The sequence below is a fragment of the Plecotus auritus genome (assembly GCF_963455305.1).
Source record: "Plecotus auritus genome assembly, chromosome: 5".
Taxonomy (NCBI): Eukaryota; Metazoa; Chordata; class Mammalia; order Chiroptera; family Vespertilionidae; genus Plecotus; species Plecotus auritus.
The window spans coordinates 132,457,907-132,478,636 of NC_137776.1; the positions used below are offsets into that span (position 1 = coordinate 132,457,907).

General features: G+C 37.9%; 1 protein-coding gene across 32 annotated transcripts in view; it reads left to right on the forward strand.

The window, feature by feature from the left end:
- Positions 1-20,730, forward strand: part of PTPRD (protein tyrosine phosphatase receptor type D) — a 2,215,209-nt gene that overhangs the window by 2,076,533 nt on the left and 117,946 nt on the right. For 18 of the 32 annotated variants that reach the window (XM_080668837.1, XM_080668841.1, XM_080668867.1 and 15 more), the window contains 2 exons: positions 4,523-4,537; positions 9,157-9,269. In XM_080668837.1, the coding sequence (XP_080524963.1) occupies positions 4,523-4,537; positions 9,157-9,269 (128 nt within the window). The remainder of the gene's footprint in view (positions 1-4,522; positions 4,538-9,156; positions 9,270-20,730) is intronic. The other 14 variants (XM_080668868.1, XM_080668843.1, XM_080668845.1 and 11 more) reach the window with 2 other exon arrangements.

Genomic DNA, 20,730 nt, shown 5'->3' on the forward strand with positions numbered 1-20,730 from the left:
GTTCTTGGAATAGCCTTTATTTTACTTTTTATAACTTCTTCTCTTGACTCAAGGGTATATCCTTCCAGACACTTCTCTGAAAAACTTTCTCTTATGAAGCTGCATTCCATTTTATTTCAGTGTAAAGAGGGGGCTAAGGAAATAAAAGGACAAATTAAAGAAATTCTTAACTATAATGCATTAAATTGCCTATCCTATTTTAGAGCTAGAAAAAATGTAAGAAATACCCATAATTATTTTTCCCTGATCACTATGGTCATAAAATAGCAAGTGATTGAAGCCCAAAATCTCCTTAGTTGATGGTTTCAGTCTTCTCATCCCAATTTGTATCTTACCAGTGTGCATTGTATTTAGTCGCCTCTGTCTTGTACAAGAGGTAAGAGCAGGAAACAGGGGATAACCATATGCCCAGAACAGTAACAGATGGGTGAATCCAAGCAAGAGCCGGTAGCCTTTGCTGTTCATGAGCTGCACTTATTACCCAAAGAGAATGCAATAATTAAAAGCAAGAGTAAATTATAATTGTTTTCAGTGAAATATTTATTTAGGTTACCACATCCTGCTATGGGAGTCAGATCAGAAAACATGTGCTTGCTGGCAGTTTCATTTCTAGACCATATCACATGACATTTTGTGATACTGCAAAATGGACAAAATGCTGGTCTTATTTTTTAAAACTGTTTCATGTGGATATATCTGACTATCCTTAAATCAGATCACTGAACAGAGGTGTGCAAGAGATCTATGAGTTGGTTATGTAAATGTGAAGACATAGGATTTTAACCTTGATAATTGTTAACATTTAAATTTAACATTAAGTTTTCCATTCTTCCTTTGATGTGCTTGGAAAAAGTCAACTCAGTTATAGTTTTTCCTAGACCTGCAAAAAGAGGCCTCAAATGTTGTAAAGGTTTTATGACTCAGATAAAATAGAGTCGCATTTTTGTGTGTGCATGTGTGAGCATCGTCTAATGCAATTGTTGGAAGCTGCACACATCCTCGAATGCTAAGTATATTTAGCTAACCATCTGAAGGCCCGTGAAGCGTTTCTGAAATAGAAATGCTTGCTTCAGCAGTAAAGAACATTCCTGACTTGAAATTCAAATAGACCCAACAATGTCCTTCTTGATTATCGTGAGGCAGTTCAAGAGGAAATCTTCTGTAGGCAATGAATAGTGTCTTTTATAGCTTGGATTCTGAGCAAAGTTAATTATGTAATAAATATTTCGTCCTTTTAGGTGCCTTTCCGTTTATACATAGGTTGTTGAATTGACTTTGTTTTTAACCTAGTAATTTGTAAACCTACAATACATTGATAACCAGTGACAAAACAGTATCATGCAAGTTTTGTAAGGGCTCTAAAATGCCTTCTGAATAATCAGAAAATGAAAATATGCTTGGTAGGTCTTTAGTGTTAGAAATTACCTTGCACTGTGATTTTTTTGAAATGTTGTACTCTATGTGACATGGACGTTGCTTTTAAAATGGAAACTACAGACATAAGATGGTAGCAAGGGTTAGAAAAATACTCTACTAGGAATCAATAAAACTGAGTTCAAGTCCCAGCTTTGTGACCAGCTAGATATATGGGGTAGAAAGTCATGCCGATACTCTTGGTCTCTGTTTCCTCGTTTATAAAACAAGTAGGTAGGCTAGATAATTGAACATTTTAAATAATAATGTTCTATGATGAGAAAACACCAATTAATAAAATATGTACTATATTATTTCTGTACCCAGTGTTTGTTTTTTTAAATGACTCCATGTTGCTCTTCTTTCTCCCCACCCCCCACACAAAAGAAGCCATAAACCAATTGAATGCTCTTAGATATTCGTCTATCCTGTACATTTGTTACACATATAAAGTGCTTCAGCCATTAGTTCTAGAACTGTCCAGGAATTCTTTATATAGAAAATATTTAATAATAAAATGTTAAGCTGACTCTGTGGGAAATCATTTCAGGATGGATGAGAAGTTATAACGGACTATGGAAAAAAGGAAAATATGGATTAGGAAGCTGGAAAGATCTCAGGCATGGTCTAGACAAAATTCATCCTTGACCAGAAATAGTCTAACCCACTGGTCAGCAAACTCATTAGTCAACAGAGCCAAATATCAACAGTTCAACGGTTGAAATTTCTTTTGAGAGCCAAATTTTTTAAACTTCTTCTAACACCACTTCTTCAAATTAGACTCGCCCAGGCCGTGGTATTTTGTGGAAGAGCCACATTCAAGGGGCCAAAGAGCCACATGTGGCTCGCGAGCCACGGTTTGCCGACCACTGGTCTAACCTGAATGGACACTGCAGAGAGAGTAAATAAGTTTCAAACCAACCGTGAGACCTTAATGTGTGAAGGCCATGAGGTAGATGTGACTCAAATAAGACTTCAGCTTTTCCCAGATCCAACACTGGCCCTCTATGGGCTTGGCCTCTGGAGTCCTCTCTTTTCATATCAACGCTACGTGTATTTCCAAACTGTCAGCAAAGAAACACCTGGAACACCTTCCCTCTCACTCCGCAGCCACTCCTCTTGGCCTGGCTAACTCTAACTCATCCCTCAGAGGGAAGCTAAGATACCACCTACCACAAAATGCCTGTCTACCTGCCTCCCTCTTGGCCTCTCCTCTCTACCAGTTCAAGCTGCTTAGGGTCGCCTTTTCTGTGCTCCTACAGCACTTTCTACTTATCTATATTATAGAATCTACCACATTATTGCAATTGCCCCCCCTTTTTTTTAGCTTTCTTGTCCCTCCATAGTGTCGGTTAAGGACTCTGTCTGTATCCTTTGTGCTGAGCTGGTGCATGGCACTCAGGCAAACTGAATGATCAGATTTATACAAGCCAAAGAGTCTTAAACAAACTCAGTTTCCTCACTTGTTTACTCCATCCCTCAATATATCACCATTATCTTGGCTGGCAAGAGCTGTAATAAAACCCTAACCTATAATTTAAATATACTGGTTTCAAAAGCCTTCACATGTCTGCATTTTACCAAATGTGTACCCATATGTGGTGAGGCTGACATTTCTATGGAAGAGGAAGTGAATTGAATACTCTGTATTCATGTAGATATCAACAGTCTTTTAATACACAGACCTGATAATTCACTAAGTGGTCTCTTCCATTCAGAGGGATAGATTTTCCTGCAACTGATGACCTCATTGATTAAAAAATGAGCAAGTTAAAGTCATATTTGTAGGATTTTTAAGAACCTGGCACTTCATTATTCTCTTCATATGTGTTCTGTAAGATTTAAATGTGGCTTTTGTATTTTTGAAAAGATATGGACTAAGACAGTGGTTGTCAAACTGAGGCTCGCAAGCCACATGCAGCTCTTTGGCCCCTTGAGTGTGGCTCTTCCACAAAATACCACGGCCTGGGCGAGTCTATTTTGAAGAAGTGGCATTAGAAGAAGTTTAAGTTTAAAAAAATTTGGCTCTCAAAAGAAATTTCAATCATTGTACTGTTGATATTTGGCTCTGATGACTAATGAGTTTGCTGACCACTGGTAAGTTATCCTAAAGCCAGATACTCTAACAACATGAGTGTATAATATTTTGTTGGCATTAAGGAAGATTTGGTACCTTTATTTTTATAATTGAGAACTTAATACTTGCAATTTGCCTCAACATGAAGATTGTTCAGATTACTTCTTTACAGGTAAAGGATATACTCTCTTCAGAAAGAACATGGTTATTTAAATAATCTACATATTATCACAGGTGACCGTGTCTGTGAGCATGAGCTCAGTGTGTTCACAGACAGCAGCGCCTGTTTGAAAATACCTGTCATATCAATGGATGGTATTAAATACGTTTCTGGATTAGCCCAGCTACCCAGCAGATGGGCCATCTCTGTAGATTTATAATGATGAGTATTACTTTTTCCAAAACTAAATGTATTTAGTCCTTTATTGGAAAAGAGATTTATGATCACCTGACTTGTCAAAAGGTATTTGAAGAAATCATTTCTGCCACTGTATTACCTCATGATGTATTATGCAGTTGTGAAATTTTTTGTGCAGTTTAATGCAGTTTGCAAGTTTTTTAGATCATTAAGGGAATAACCTACCTCTTAACTGAGAACTCTTTATTTTAAATGAACAAATTTCTTATATGGAATAATGTGGTACTTCCATTAAGTACATCAGTAGTTTTTCATGGTGTGTTATATAAAAATCACATTATATCTCTACCATCAAAGACTTCCAGGAATATAACTAATCATGGCAGTATTTTGTAAATGGATGGATAAAAGTGAATATAACATTAACACACTAAAAAAATGCTTTATTTAGCCATGTAATCTCGTGTCCTCCATTTACTTTATAATTAGAGGCCTTTAAATATTTTGATATGCTGTCATTTGCTAAATGTGTGTAAGTTATATGTGTCCCCGCCTGTGAGCATTGTTAAACCTTGGTTGTCATGGTTACTCTTATTACCATTGGCCAACTAACATTTAGCCTTTCTTTTTCTTTTCCTTTTTTATTTTTTATTTTTTGCTGCATTAAAATGGAGCAGTAAACCTGACAGGTGAGGAATAGAGAATAAACCCCTTTCATGCTCAGTAAGAAAATAATAAGATATGGGTAGACTTTGCAGGTATTGAGGGGGTGAGGGTGGAGGTTGGATATACTAGTAAAACATGATACCTGGCAAATAGAAGATGGATAAAGCCTACATTTATATATAAAATAAATTGATACTAAAATGGTTCTTGGAGAAAAAGATTGTCTGTAAAGAAGATAAGACTTATTATCTTTATATAAAGCTAAATTCAGAAGGCATTAAAACCAGTCTCAGAGTTTTGTTTGTTTAGGTGAAGTGAACATTTTTATGTGTTAGTGTGTCTGCACAAGAGAAATGTGAGGTGTCCCATAAGTTGTTTTGTTTTGTTTTGTTTTGAAGGTCAATTTTTAAGTTTGATCTTTGATCACTTCTCAATACAGGAATACTACTAGCTTGTTCAAACCTCCAAATATTTATTATAATGTTTCAATGAAAACCCTTAATTATTTTCCATGTCTTCTAGCCTTGAATAATAATAGTAATCATAGCAATAATAATATCTGTACTGTTTGATTATTGACTGATTGGTTTAATCTAACCTCTTAGCTTTCTAATTAATATCTATCTATATATCCATATCGATAAATGAACATACCCAATTAAACTGAGAAAAGAATTTCAGTGCTCATCTAACTTGCCTTCTTTCCAATGTTGTGTTTCTGTGGTTCTCCATGAGTGGTCCTTGGATCAGTAACAGCAGCATTATCAGGGAACTTGAAATACGAAATCTTGCCCCACCCCCAGACCTACTGAATCAGAAACTGGGCATTGGTCCAGCAACCTGTAGTTTAATAAGCCCTCCCAGGAGGTTCTGATGCATGATAAAGTTTGAGAACCACTACTGCGTTATTTTCCCTAAAATCACAACACTGATCAGCAAGCTTTACTACACTTTTCCTGACAGGAAGCTTTCTACCTCCACGAGGGTCCTCTTTATTGATTTATTTTTATATATCACTAGTTACCATTAATTCTGGTAAAAAACACACGAAAATTTGTTTTTCCCCCCACCAAAAGACAAAACAATTTGAATCTGCTTAATATACTTAGACATCTACCTTCCCATTATAATACTGCCCACATTACACAACTATATCAATGCCTTCTTGTCCCATTAATATGAAACTTGAGCCAAAAAGTTAGATATCATCTTCTAACTCTCCTCCTCTATTTCATAAGTGAAGAAATTGAGAAGGTTTGTAGTTGGCTTACCCAAGGAAATACACACCAGTAGTGTTAGAGTTTGGGTTTTATTCCTAATGGTGTCAGAATTGTGAAATGTTTGAACTGATACCTTTGAATATAGTAGAGATTTCAAATAAATACAGTTTTTCAAAAACCTGTACCCCATATGTCTGAGTATCTTTGTTCCAAATAAATAGATTTTGTCTTCCCCGCACCTCCTTCAACCACAGAGTAGCATTTTTGTTGTACATTATTCACATCCCAAACACACACATGCTTTTACACTGTTAGTGATTTCAGCCATCTCTGAAAGGTTGTCTTCTGATTCCACTTCACCCATAACTCCTGTGCATGGTAGATAACTTCTGACTGCAAGAAATGAACTTACACCGGGGCTTTTTAATTTGAATAGAAAACATAAAACAGCAAGGCAGACTTTATAATCTCATTCTAGTCCCTATTCTTTGCTTTTTTAAATAGTTTAATATGAAAATAATGAGACCTCTGAAAACGTAGGAAAAAATGTTACAATAGTTTCATGTTGGACCCAATTTAAACAGGAATATGCCATTTAAAACTTTACAACAGTAAATTTATTTTTAAAGCTCTTTACTAGTATTACTGATGATGGCCAAACTCCTCATCTTGCAAACCTTTCGTAGAAATTCTTTCTGTTGGATAACAGCCATTTAAGCATATTTGTGTTTTAAAATAATGTGATAAGAGTGTGGAAAGCCAGAACTATCCATGTTGTGATCATCAAAATGAAACTAAACAAAACAAAACTTAAACCGCTGGTTTTCCTAACTGGCGAGGGTTTTTGGAGTCTGAGCTCTTGGATGTCATTCCATTTGAACAGGTACAGTGAGGGAGATGTGAGGTATCAAATGGCAGGACACCCCTTCCAATGTATTATAAGTGTGAATTGTAATTTTACGCCAGTGCTTTGAGTTTTCCGAGACTCATCTGGGCAACAATATCTGATTTTCAGCTTTCCTGGCCCAAGAGAAACTGACTAAATTTCTTTAGAGGATATTATTTTCTGTCCCTTAGTCTCAGGGTCACTTCCCTGGCCTCATTGTAAAAGAAGAAAAGGAAGGTGTTCCACTTCACCTGCGTGACAGAAGTAGTTTTCTTGCCCAGGTATTTCTACTTTTGGTTTCCATAATGCTGCAACAATGACAGCAGAGCCACTTTGAAAAGGTATATAAGGTAGTCATTGGGTCTGGTACATCAGCGAAGAAATAAGAATCTTTGCAAATGTGTGTGAAAAGACCAAAACCTGAGAAGGGCCTCAGGGATTATCTGAAATGGGAAGACCAGCCATCTCTTCGTTACACGTGAGATCCATTGACAAGCCACACTCAGTGACATTTATTCACCCCTTTAGGTTTTGCATCTTCAGGGGAAAAATTAATCTGTGTTGTGAGGCAGGTACCCCAGCATAAACAGTGACATTTTCTCTCTGAAACTGGTCATCTTATCCTTCTTTCCCATGCTCTTCTGAGCCCCCTTCTCTTCCTTCTCGTATGTTTTTCGCCAGCCCTCCATGGCTTCCTTTCTTCCCATCTTACACTCCATGGAACCAGAGCTCCCCGTACCTGTCACACACCTCACTTCACTGCTTTCCTCTGATTGGTGCTGTAGCTTGGCAGTACCTTCTGTCCTAAGACTGTGTCTATTTCCTTTAGGTAGAAACAGGAAATCAGGAGACAGGGTAATCCAAAGTTTTAAAAGAGCAAAGTGTTGGTTTAATAGGACTCACCCAAGAAAAGTCATTAAGTCAATCATGTTTTGCCAAAGGCATCTCACTTGAATGAGTCAAGTGCACTTTCTCTTTGCATCCATCTTCACTTCATCCCTGGTTAGTTTTATTTTATATAGATGAGCAGAGATGGAAGGAAGACTATTTTCTTTTCATGAAACAATCTATGTGACACTGAATGAGAGCCCATTGACATAGAAACACAAATGAGCTGTACCACAGCCATAGTGAAAAGACGGAGTTTTCTCAATACTCCGCTGCACCCCTTCCCTAAATTAGAATTCCTGCGTTTTGAATGAGGGGGAGATGCTCGAATTATGACTCTAGTGTGGGGATTGCTGGAATCAGTATTTGAAAGAAAACACTGTTTGAAAAAGCCTTCCATTTCTGAAGTGAATTGTTCATCTCAGTCAAGCTGAAAGAAAATAGTTAGGTACCACTCTGATTATTTGGGTTTGAGGGGAAAAAAAAAAAGAATAAAGAAATCTTAAGGGGAAATCTTGACATTTTAATATAGACATTTGTTAACAGTACATTATCATACTTTAAATAAGAGTGTTTAATAAAACTAGTAGATAACAATTAAAACAAAGATAAAATGAATTGTGCCAAGGATTATTTATAAATAGAAACTGAATGGTTCATATACTTGAATGATCATTAGGAGAGTGGAACTACCCTCTAGGTCAGTGGTCGGCAAACCACAGCTCGCGAGCCACATGTGGCTCTTTGGCCCCTGGAGTGTGGCTCTTCCACAAAATACCACGGCCTGGGCGAGTCTATTTTGAAGAAGTGGCGTTAGAAGAAGTTTAAGTTTAAAAAATTAGCCTCTCAAAAGAAATTTCAATCGTTGTACTGTTGATATTTGGCTCTGTTGACTAATGAGTTTGCCGACCACTGCTCTAGGTGAAATTACTTTTTCTCCAATCTTTCCGTGATTGACTTTCATTAACAAAATCTTAATCATAGTTAATATTAATCATAAGTTAGTTTAACACCATAAACAGTCAACACTCTTTTTTTTTTGCGGGGGGGGGGGGGGGCGGTTTGAAAGAGAACATGAATGTTGCTCCTGTGTCCCAGTCTCCTTCCAGGTGTTAGGCTAACTGGGAATCTTAGAAATGCACTCACTGTATTTATCTATCTGCCTTATGGGAAATTCCACTGCAGGTTCACTTTGTAGCCACCAGTTCCATATCCTTAGAAGAAACTGGGTCCAATTTAGAGGCCCAGTAGCTTAACTCTAGGGTAACAGTAATCTTAGAATTGGCTGCTAGGGGTCCTCTGTCCTGTTCCTCACAAACAGACCTAGTGGATAAGGGAGAATCTCTGAGCAAGGATCCAAGTGTGTCTCACTAACACTGCCTTCAAGCCTAAAGTCAGAGTCACAGAACTGTTTCATTCTCCAGCTGAAAGAGGACTTTGAGATCACCCACCTAAACAAAAATTAGCCCCGAGGAAATACTATAGGTCAAGTACGGAAAAGCAACCTTGAACAGGTCACAAAGCTAGCCAGTCAATCTGAGTTTTAAAATTGAAAATTTGGGAGGGGCATGACTCTCTACTCTTTAAATCTGTTTTAGTTTTCTGTATTTTTTCTAAAATGTCTTAAATTTTTACTTTCTTCCTATAGGAAAAGGGCAGAGTCTGACTCTAGAAAGAGCAGCATACCGAATAGTAAGGAGGTCCCTTCACACCATCCAACAGACCCCGTAGAACTAAGGCGCCTTAATTTTCAAACACCAGGTAAGAGATATGACTCATCTTGCCCATGTTACAGTCTGTGCTGAAATTGTATAGCCCAGTTGATACCGCCGTGAGAGATGAATGTGTCACTTTATTTTCAACAATTTTTTGTATCCTTCTCTTTTATTTTTATATTATAGAGATTTTCCAAAACATAAGTCTAGAAAGGAAATTAAGCCCTTTGTGCAAATCTGAGGTGGAGTATAAAAGAGGAAAAACATATATTTCTTCAAATTTGGACAATTTATACTCTTTTAAGAATAGTTATATTTTACAGGCTTATTATTTTCAATGACACGAATATGGAAAGAATTCAGGTTCTCATCTTATAAAGTGAATGAGTAGATGGTGGATTAATGTTACATCATTCAGAATATACAGGATGGGGCAAGAGTAGGTTTAGTTATTCATATGGAATAATACAGTAATAAATAATGATACAAGAATAAACTCTGTGTTTCACACACTCATAACTGCAAATCTAATTTTGCTCCACCCTGTATTTATTCTATATTTTTATATTAAGAATTTGCATCTATGTTACTCTGAATGAAAAGGGGAGGGAGGGAGATAAAGAGGGAAGGAGGGATGGCCAGAAGGAGAAAGGGAAGGGTGGAGGGAGGGAAGGAAACAAAATCGGACTCTCGTTGACCAATTCAGATTTCCCACTGTGGCTGAGAATAAGAATATGCTTGTTTTTGAAAATAACATCAAGTGCTTCAACAGAGGAAAACTATTCTTGCTATGGGGCATTTTGTACAGTTAATTGAAACCTAGTTCTGTTTTACTGTCTTTTAAATAAATCTTATTTATACCAAATGAAGGGCAAGTAATCAATGGTAAATAGAGATGAAAATATAAAACTGAGTGGCACTATCGTAATAGCTAATGATAATGAACACAGTGAAGAGCTGATCTAGGAAGTCTGCTTGATTGAAGTGTGGCAGCATGGTACCCCCAATTGTTGGGAGGTTTTCTCTGTGGCCAATGGATGTTCTACCTCACAGTCGGATACACCACAGGTTCATTCAGCTACACATTTGTAGTTAATTGCTTTGAGTTGAAAATACATGGTCTATTGTATTTAGCTTATTTTCTCTTTAACATGTAGATATGTCATAGTAACTGGTAACTATTCAGTTCAAATAAACGTCTGGCATTTACAAAGTGGTTATACAAATTATAAATGTGCTTTGTTTAAACTATATTGGAAATGAAGTTTGACTTTTTAAAAATTCTGTTTTAAAAAGCAAAATATACTGAAACCATCATCAGCACAAAAGGTGGGAGGAAATAAATGTTCACGTAGCCAAAAGTCTCCCTTATGCATATTACTAAACAGACTGATCAGTGTAGATTGTGCGCGTGTGCTGATGACTGAGCAAAGATCCCTGTGTAACCTTGGATGATCTCTGTTGAGTGGCCTGCTTCGTGATCCATTAAGGCAACTTGATATGAATTGAGTAATAAACCTTCTCTGTTCAGCACTTTTTGAAATAGTAGTATACTGAGTTTTTCAGGCTACAGGCAACTTCTTAATTCATGTACTTTTCAATCTGGCTAAACCAGTATATCGAGGAGCTGAAAGCCACAGAAATAATCTGCTACATCATCTCTTGAATATGTTGCCTCATCACCTTTATGAGAGCAGCACATTATAGAAATGGGGAAATCATTAGGTCGCTCAGTATCTTGGGCTTGGCACTGCCTTCACCTCCTCTGGCTTGCGTGTGAAGTGTTATCTGTATTGGAACAATCTTGGTCTTCCAGCAGAGACAGACACACACTATACTGTTCAGTGGAAAGCGAAAGGTGGCCCCAAGAAGAAAGTCAGTGGGAGTGCTATTCCCTCTACCTCCAGCACCAGCAGAGGATGTTTCTGAGCATTAATGCAAAGCATGCATGGGAACTGTGTGGAAAGGATTACTAGCAGAGGACAGGTGATTACAAGAAAGAGAATAGAAAGGCCTTCAACCAGGAGACCTCCATCTGCAAATACTTCTCACTTTTATGGGTAATTTTGAAAATATGGCCAAACCCAAGCATTCTATTAAAAATCAAATTTTTCCCAATGTATATGGACATGTTAGATCCACATAGAGAGGGAACCTGTTAAAATACATACAAGTCACTGGGAAGAGAAATGAAGGCTGCAATTGCAGCTACATTCATTATGTCACCAATGGCTTTACAAAATTCCAATGGAAACCTCAGTATATAGAAGATACCATTTAACAAAGCTTAGACTGACCACTCAAATGGATAATAGAATGAAGTTTGGGGGGGATGAATAAAGGGGAGAGGAGATAGTAGAGGAAGAGAATAGAACAACAGAAATTGTCCTGAGATGCTGGCACATCTGTTTGTGCAGGAAGCATTCTGTTGTGCCCTTTAGCTCAGGTAAGCGATCTACTTAAGTTGATTTGTTGAACAAGTCTATTTGCCTCCCAAGATCTATAATGCGGCCTGCTGTCCTGAAAATGGGACCATTTTACAAAGGAAATAGACGTGGCTGTTAATGTGAAAATCATGTTAATGTGACCATTTGCTTCAGCCAGTGGCTATGAATTATCTGAATTACTTGCCAATAGGATGAGAGCAGAAAGTGGGATTGTTAACCTAGGAAACTTTTTGTGCTTTTTCCTCCCCTCTTATTCATGAATTATGGTGGGCTTTCCTAGATGGCGAAAAATTACCCTTTACTAGGTGTTGCATAGCCTATGATATGACACTACTTGATTTTGGGATTTTAAACCAAAAATTGTACCTTCCACTCTCTGAAATGTGCTTTTATGTACATCAGACATTTGAATTTATAATTTGTTATACCTAAACATTATAAAGTTTGGCAGTGTTTATTAATGGTACGCAGAAGGAGGGAATTAATGATCCATGCATTCACTTTAAACAAATAACTTTCAATGAAATCAGAAACCGGTGATTTTTATAACCAGCCCCAACCACAGAACATGTTCATGAAAGCAGATTGATTTCTGCTTCTGATGAGTCTGTCGTGGATGATAAAATACCAAATAATACCGTTTGAAATTCAGTGGTTCTTTCAGAAGGTAAAGGAAGACTTTGCTTAGTTCATGGATTCTATGCATTCTACTTTTCTTGTTAAGCCATCTTGTGAATGAAAATTCTGTTTACTTTTTAAGTTATTTATTCTCGTCAGAGAGTCTTGAATGTAAGGAGGCAGACTTTTCCCCCTCAATTCTGCCATCTATTCAAACGGTTTGGAAACACACCTTCCAGTTTCCATATAAGTGCGGCACTATAACAATTGAAGCGCTTCAAAGCATCTTGCCCTTCACTGCAGTGCCTCAAGCACACCTGTCTCTGGGTTAGAAGAAGGAAAAGGTCAGAATTCTATGCACCGTCTCTCAGCGAAGACACCAAGTAGAGATAGAGAACCGGTTGCTTTCAGTGTAATCATCTTTGGGAGGTTGCGAGATGTGGAGAGAACATTGGTTTGGCACACTTTCCAAATTTGGGGTGGTGGTCAAGTCACTGTTCGTGGAACACTGCATTCAAGCATCTGAACAGGGGGAGCAAGTCACACACCTTCCTTTCCTGAGAACAGGTACCTCTGTTTGTAGATATTTGCCATGAATATGTTTATCTGTACATCAGGTTCAGATGCCAATGTATCAGCCAAGTTGTATTTAGAAGGTGAACCACCTGATCTCTTAAATCAATATGGTTTGCAACAATCATCAATTGTTGGTGAAGGGGGTCAGTCAGAACCAGCGTGGAACATATAATTAAAGAAGCATTGCTTTATCGCCTATGACCTACAAAAGTAAAGCAGAGATCTAAATATATAGGAAGGTATCATTTAGCTAAGGTTAGACTAATCACTTCAAATGATTAATGGAATAAATTGGGCAAAATGAGAAAGGGAGAGAGGAAATATGGCAGAAGAGCTAGAATTGGCAGCTGATCAAGTTTTACAAGTGGAGGAAGGGAAGAAAATATTTATTTATAAAAGATACTTTTAAAAGAAACCTCTATTAAGCCGCATACATCTTTGTGGGCAGCAGTAACAGGGTGTGTGTTAGGATGGTTGATAAATGAGTTACACAGTAAACAAAAGTAAACTATGGGATGAATGTTTTTATTTTTATCTTAAAAAAAAAAAAATCCCGCCCTAGCCAGCTTGGTTTCTGTAGATAGAGTGTTGGCCTCAGACTGAAAGGTCCCAGGTTCAATCGTGGTCAAGGGCACATACCCAGGTTGTGGCTCAATCCCCAGTGTGGGGTGTGCCGGAGGTAACCCATCAATGATTGTCTCTCATCATTGATGTTTCTATCTCTCTCTCCTTCTCCCTTCCTCTCTGAAATTAATAAAAATAAATTTTAAAAAATCCTGAGTCATTCTATGACTGTCCCCTTCCATGGATATTTTTTGTCCTTAATTACAAAAGCAACACATATTTTGGGGGGAAATTTGGTGAAATAAAAAAATAAGTTTGTTAGCAATTGTTGTACTTAGGTTGTAGCTATACAGGTATTCATTATATTACCCAAATTTGTTGTATATTTAACATTTTTTATTGGTTGGAAAAGTAAAAAACACACTTTAAAAATTGTTCTTTATTCCACTTTTTATTTGACATATTTAAAATAAAAAGTAACAGATTTCCTATAACTACTCCAATTTTACCCTCAAGAAAGATCTACCATATGTAGCTCCATGTGTATCCTTCCAGCCTTTTTCTATGTATATACAGTTTTTTAAGTGATAAAATATAGAGCAGGTGTATAGAGATATAGATAGGTGCATTTACATACCATTTCCTGTTTTAACAGTCAACTATATAAAAATAGACTTTTTTGCAAGATAGTGGATTAAGTTTCATATCCCTTTTAACAACTGATAGCATTCTGCTCTACAGATGTTGTAAATGTGTGGACTCATTTCTTAACAGAGGCCAAGTTATTTTTCCCGTGTTTTGTTCTTGCAAACAATACTGTAATGGCCAGTGCTGAGCCTCTCTTCTCACATCTTTGTTGCTGTTTCTGAATGTGAGACACCTAGAAGCATGATTGTAGGGTTGTAGGGTGGGCACATTTACCATTTTGATACAGACTGTCAATTACAGATTTTTTTGTAATGTTGTAAAAAGCTTTTACTTACAGTGAGCCAGGGCCTCTAAAATTGGACAAAATGACTATAATAAATATATATTGTCAAGAGATGATGATATATAAGAAAATCAAAGAAATTCCTATTATGTGTTCATATTTTTACTTTTTTCCAGTGAAGCAAATTTAAAAGTTCATCTCAGAGAAATAAGCTTCGTTTCTAATACAAAATGAAATAAATTGGGCAAAATGAGAAAGGGAGAGAGGAAATGTGGCAGAAGATCTAGAACTGGCAGCTGATCAAGTTTTACAAGTGGAGGAAGGTGTAAGGGAACATGTAACTAATAGCATCTTATAATTCTCCAGTCACCATCTCTTTCTGTGCCGGCAAAATCCATCGCCCAAACACACACACCAGACACCACATACCATAGACCACACCTTCGGCTGATTTGTCAGTTTCCATCAGAATTCTTTTTTCACTGAAAAATGTTTTCTTTCTGTCTCTGCACCCAATACTCACACACCGCCCCCTAGAAAAATTTTCAAACAAAAACCAAACTCTAGTGTTTATACTTGCATCTTTTAGGAAAAGAGATTTAAAAATTGATGATCAGATGTTACAATATACAGACCTCATTTTTATTTTGTAAAATGACCTCAATATGTTTTGCCCTAAAGCATACATGGATGGTAGGTGATTGATGGGCTGTGAAAAACAAAAAGGAACTCATAAGAAGTTAGCATAGAAAAAGCAATATCAGCAGCAGAAATGTCTGTACAGCAATTGGATGGGTTTCAAAAGCTCTTGTGCTTTCTTGATCCATCATTACTTTTAATTGGATCAATGCTAACAAGGTCCATTTTTCCATATACTGTCTTATCTTCTTTGGTTTTGTACTGTAAGAAACTTAGGTACATAATATAGATTAAGAACACCTTATGTGCTCTTTATATATTACACTAGAGGTCCAGTGCATGAAATTTGTGCACTGGGTCGGGGGGGGGGGAGGGGCGTCCCTCAGCCTGGCCTACACCCTCTCGTAGTCCAGGACCCCTCAGGGGATGTCTGTTAAGCCAGTCTGGGATCCTTTGCTCCTTACCACCCACCTGCTAGCTCCTTACTGCTCTGCTCACTGCTCCTTAGCGCTGCCACAGAGGCCGCCTCTCTGCTGCACTCACCAGCCGTGGGAGTGCACTGACCACCAGGGGGCAGCTCCTGCATTGAGCGTCAGCCCCTGGTGGTCAGTGCACATCATAGCAACTGGTCGTTCTGGTCGTCCCGCGGTAATGGTCGCTTAGGCTTTTATGATATAGATTTTGAAACTTGATTCATAGAATTTAAATCTTAAATTTATGATATAAAGAAACATGGTTTATTCAAATTCTGCACTTTTGGAAATGATACGTTAAAAATGAGTTTTAGCCCTAGCCGGTTTGGCTCAGTGGATAGAGTGCCGGCCTGTGGACTGAATGGTCCCGGTTTCAATTCTGATCAAGGGCACATGCCGGGTTGCGGGCTTGATCCCCAGTGGGGGGCATGCAGAAGGCAGCTGATCAATGATTCTCTCTCATCATTGACGTTTCTATCTCTCTCCCTCTGAAATCAATAAAAATATATTATTTTAAAAAATGAGTTTTAATGTTGCCATCCAGTACTTACTTGAAAAATCACTCTTGGTGTATCTTTTCCTTAATGATGATCCTAGTTATAGATTAAGTCAAATTGTCATTATGTTTTTACCAAGAAGCAATTATACCTTACAAATTAATGTTCTCTTTTGTATTTCATTCATCATTCATTTGTGAGACAGATAGTAAACATAGACTATATTTTTTCATTCACATTATTTTAAATAGTGCATACATTATGTAAAAAAGTATGACAAATTTTTTACAAACGAATTCGTTGGGAAGAAATCCATAAAGAGCAGATTCGTAAGTCCTTACACTTATTAATAACAGAAAAAAAATCACCTAAAAGATGTTCCACCACTATCAGTGATCTTAACAACTCTAGCAAAATAGTTGTGATAAAGTGCCTATAGACATCTACTGCAAATATAAAGAAAGTGCTTGATAAATATTTCTTTATAAAGCCATTTGAAGCATACTGTTGATAGATTACTTAAAATCTAACAGCATTTTCAAAGCAAAAACATTGTAAATTAGGGATTTAAAAAATACTCTTCTGCCAAATAACACCGGAGTTTTTAACATTTTGACTGTATACCTTTAGTTGATGGTTTTGTGGGAGCTTATAATAATTTGATGAGAAGTAACTGGAAAATACAGGTGTGTAGCACCTTTTCCCTCTTCCCTACCACCAAAAGAGACATGCCTTCTGTAACATAGCTATTACATTATTGGCACACTGGATGGGACTCGGCATAGTTTATGATCTCCACATTACTCTGCAGATAGCCCAGTCTCACAGGCCCATATTTGTGTGTGTGTGTGACCATCCTTCCAGTGTTAAATGGCATAATGAGAAGTGCCCTAAATGAGAAGTAACAGGTCTGGTATCAAAGGCCCAGGAAGCCATAGTTACTGAGAAGGATGAACTTGGACAAGTCCTTTTATCCCTCTGAGCTTTGTTTTTCTAATTAGTAAAATTAATGGCGGGGGAGAGGCAGGGAAAATAGATGAACCCCCTGGTCAGAGGGTGACTCATGAAAAGTATCATTGTCCTATTCCTCACCCATGCTTGTTCTCCAGCCCAATGCCTTGTGGATATAAGCATGCGGTATGTCATTCTCAACCTTCTTAAATTTTAATTCATACACACGGAACATTTTGCTCTTTTCAAAACAGAATTCACAATCTAGTTAGCCAGATGTGGCTGGCAAAAGTCTTGTCTTTGTCCCACAGGGTTTCAACAAAATTCTGAGTCGAGGAAACAGCACATAACAGTCTAGGTTTTCAGTTGCTATTGAAAAATCTGAAAAGTCTCTCTCCCTCCTGGCACTGCAGTAGCACTTGGGAAATACCTGCTAGAGCTGAATTGTGTCACCCTCCTGGAAGTCCTCCTCAGCCTCCATCACCCCTGGAGATGACGATGACATTGAGACTGAATGTTGGTTGTCCTTTCACCTCATGCTTATTGTTACTTTTATATAATAGAGAAACGTTTCTTCTTTCTCTAGCCTCCATTGAAAGTAGGGAAAGGAAAGAAAGCCCTAGAGGCTGCTAGCGGGAAGGAAATGGGGATGAGTGCATTTCTTTGTGAAGGTGTTTATGCAATACCTGGTCACGTTCAGTGATTTACCTTACCTCCCTTGCCCCTTCACCCATTGGAAACTTTGCCCCCCTGCTTTAGGAGATCCTAACTGCCATTCTAGAACAAATACAGTAGAAAGATGTCAAGCATACTTAAGACTTCTTTATTTAAAAGTCATTTAACTTCTCTGGACTTCAGAGTTCTCTTAACTTCATGAAATGCAAATGCTGGACTAAGTAAGCTCTAAGGTACCTCTTAGCTTAAAATGCTATGATTTTAATGTTTTATTGCTCATAAGGAAGCCACCACCACATTACTCTCACAAATATGCATCCTATTAGAAGCAATTGCCGTGTTTTTCCTCCCACCTCAGGCAGATTTCAGTGACTGTATCCGTCGTTTTTCATGTTAACAGTGTATACTGTGGATATCAAAGCTGCACAATGAAAACTCTGGTCAGATTCAACAAGTACCTTTAAAATGTATTTACGTTGTGCGTTTGTAGCTTCAAACTGATGAAGTCATGACCCTGCAAGTCCTCATCAATTGTGAGCTCTTCTTCAAAGTCTTTGCTACTAATAATCGTTAACGTGCTAAAGCAGAGTCAAGTGTCGCACCAGAAGAAAGCTGATCTCATTCTCATAAACGCTGATATGATTTTTGAATGAGAATTAAATAAATGGAGTTATAGGTTCCTACATAGAATTCCCATAGTGGCTTCCACACTTAGAGGTTTTGATTTAATTGCTCTGGAAGGAAGGAATTTTAAAACACCTCAAATGATGCTAATGTGAAAACACTGGTCTAATAAAAACTTTGGTTTATAGACTATGAACAACAGCCAGATCACCAGACGAAGGGTTGACAAGGCACCATAGTGAAGTCAATGTCATTGTTTTCTGAGTGTGTGTGGTTTTCATTCAGAATCTTAGATGCTTGATTATATCATATAAATCCCTATCAATGATTGACAATGGAGAATCTGAGGGGAATAATATAACACTATGTTGTAAAAAATAGATCTTTGATGATTATTTTCTGATATGAGCTAGAGTTTCCTATTAGAGGACTTTCCTCCAGATTTACTCTTTAGCATAATTTTTATGTTAATACATGATATGCATTTTGGTTAGCTAAAGAGAGTGGTGTTAAACTTAAATAATTCAAATAGTAGAATATTAAACTGCATAATAGTTTTGGATTTTGCAAAAAGTAAATGTTCACCACCCTTCAAAGAAAAGGAGCTATCGCTTTTAGAACCCTTATAAATGCACTACATCTAAGAGCTCCTTCTCTGCTCTTCCATATGTTCACAGATCCCTTCTACATGTGGTAAAAATGACTCACAAAGAAGGAAGTGACTCTGGGATTTATCTAGCTCTGCACTTTCATTTTATACACAAGCAAATTGAGGTGCTTAATCACAATCGATTGTCCCTGTTAGTAGATGGCAGAACCAGAAGTGGAATTCATGTCCAGTATTCTAGTCTGGGGTTCCTTCTCCTATATCATCAGATTCCCACAAGTTCTCCTCCCTTTTCTGTGAAACACCCATTCTGCCATTTTCACTTGTTCTATAACTTCAGCCGAAACAATACATACTGACAAGTCTTGTGAATAATGATTCTTGAATGCTGTGGTATCTTTGAATGTGATATGTATATCCTAGTTTAGAATGTAAGCAGTCAGTGTAGGGTTGCTTGGATTTCTCTATAATTAGCTTCCAAAATAAGACTTGCAGACCACTTTGCCAGTGCATGCCAGAAGTGAATATGTTGATCGCATCTTTGGTTGATGATGATGGTCTTCTACTGCTGTTATACTAATACTTTTCCCATCTCCAACTGGCTTTACTTTTGCAGCTTTGAGCAGTAATTCAGTCCCCTACGCCTCCCTGATTGGCTCTGTGTCCTCCCTCTCTAGCCAAACCACCACTCAGTCCATATATGATAATAACTCTCTCCCACGATTCGCTCGAAAAGGTCTAAACATCTTTGTCTCTGTTATTTTCTCTGTTAAAGCACTGCAATGGATGTTCACATTATTTCATTTCCATTTCCAGACAAGCCTAGAGTCTCTTGTGCCTTTGCATCTCCATTCTTGCCACCGGGGGTGCCTCATCTGGATAAAATCCCTTCAATTACCAGACCACTGTCACCCACCCCTGCCCTCCACAGAATGTAAATTAGTACAATGCTATCTTCTATAGGGAGAAGTTCCAGAAATGGGCTCCAGCATGTTGGCCCAAATGCATAATTATATCAGCAACAAATTCTACTTCTGAGCCTACTTAATTTTATTGAGCCTGCTTTAAGATTTTAACTAACTGGAAGCAGTCCTTTGTGGCCAAATATGCTACAACACCGAAATTGAAGACACTGTGCTACAATGGTGATCTAGAAGAATCAAAATAGTTCTCCACTTAACTTGCCAGAACGATTGATAATTTGGCATTTGCAATAAAGGAACTTGCTGGGTGACTTTCAATAATGGCATAATTTCTAAAATGCCCATAAAGTAATCACATGTCATGTTGACTTAATGGTCACCGTTCCACAGGCTAACACCCTCCAAGGAGTCCCAGGGACAGCCGACTGTCAACATGGCTTCCATTCTGAGCCCCTCTCTCACTCTCTGTCTGCTTCCGAGGCTCCCCTGGGGGCATGCTAGTTCAGATGTTTCTAGCCAGTTGGAATGTGTATCGATAAGACATGAGTCAGCATGTTCTCTCTCATGTTACTCTTAAAAAACGAATCTGAAAGAAATACAATGCAAATCATATGAAAAGGTCAGAAAACATTGGAAAGACACAGGAATCATCAAAATTAGCAGTGCATTATTTTGAATTGAATCCATGATATTCTTCAGCTGGCAGACTGAACTACACTGGGCTTGCCACCACCACCACCACCACCTCCACCCTCCCACCACTGCTTCCTTTCTTTTTCACCTTTTCCCCTCCTTGTTCTTTCACCGTTTGCTCACTTCCCTAAATTCATTTCGCATGAGTGGACAAAGATGTTTACACCTGGGGTAGATTGTAGGTTTACTGGGGGTCGAATAATGGAACACAGGTAAAATACCGCAAAGCCTTAGCGCGGGCCATTTGTCAATGCCCAGGAGAAGGTCGCAACCCCAGCTTCTACAATCT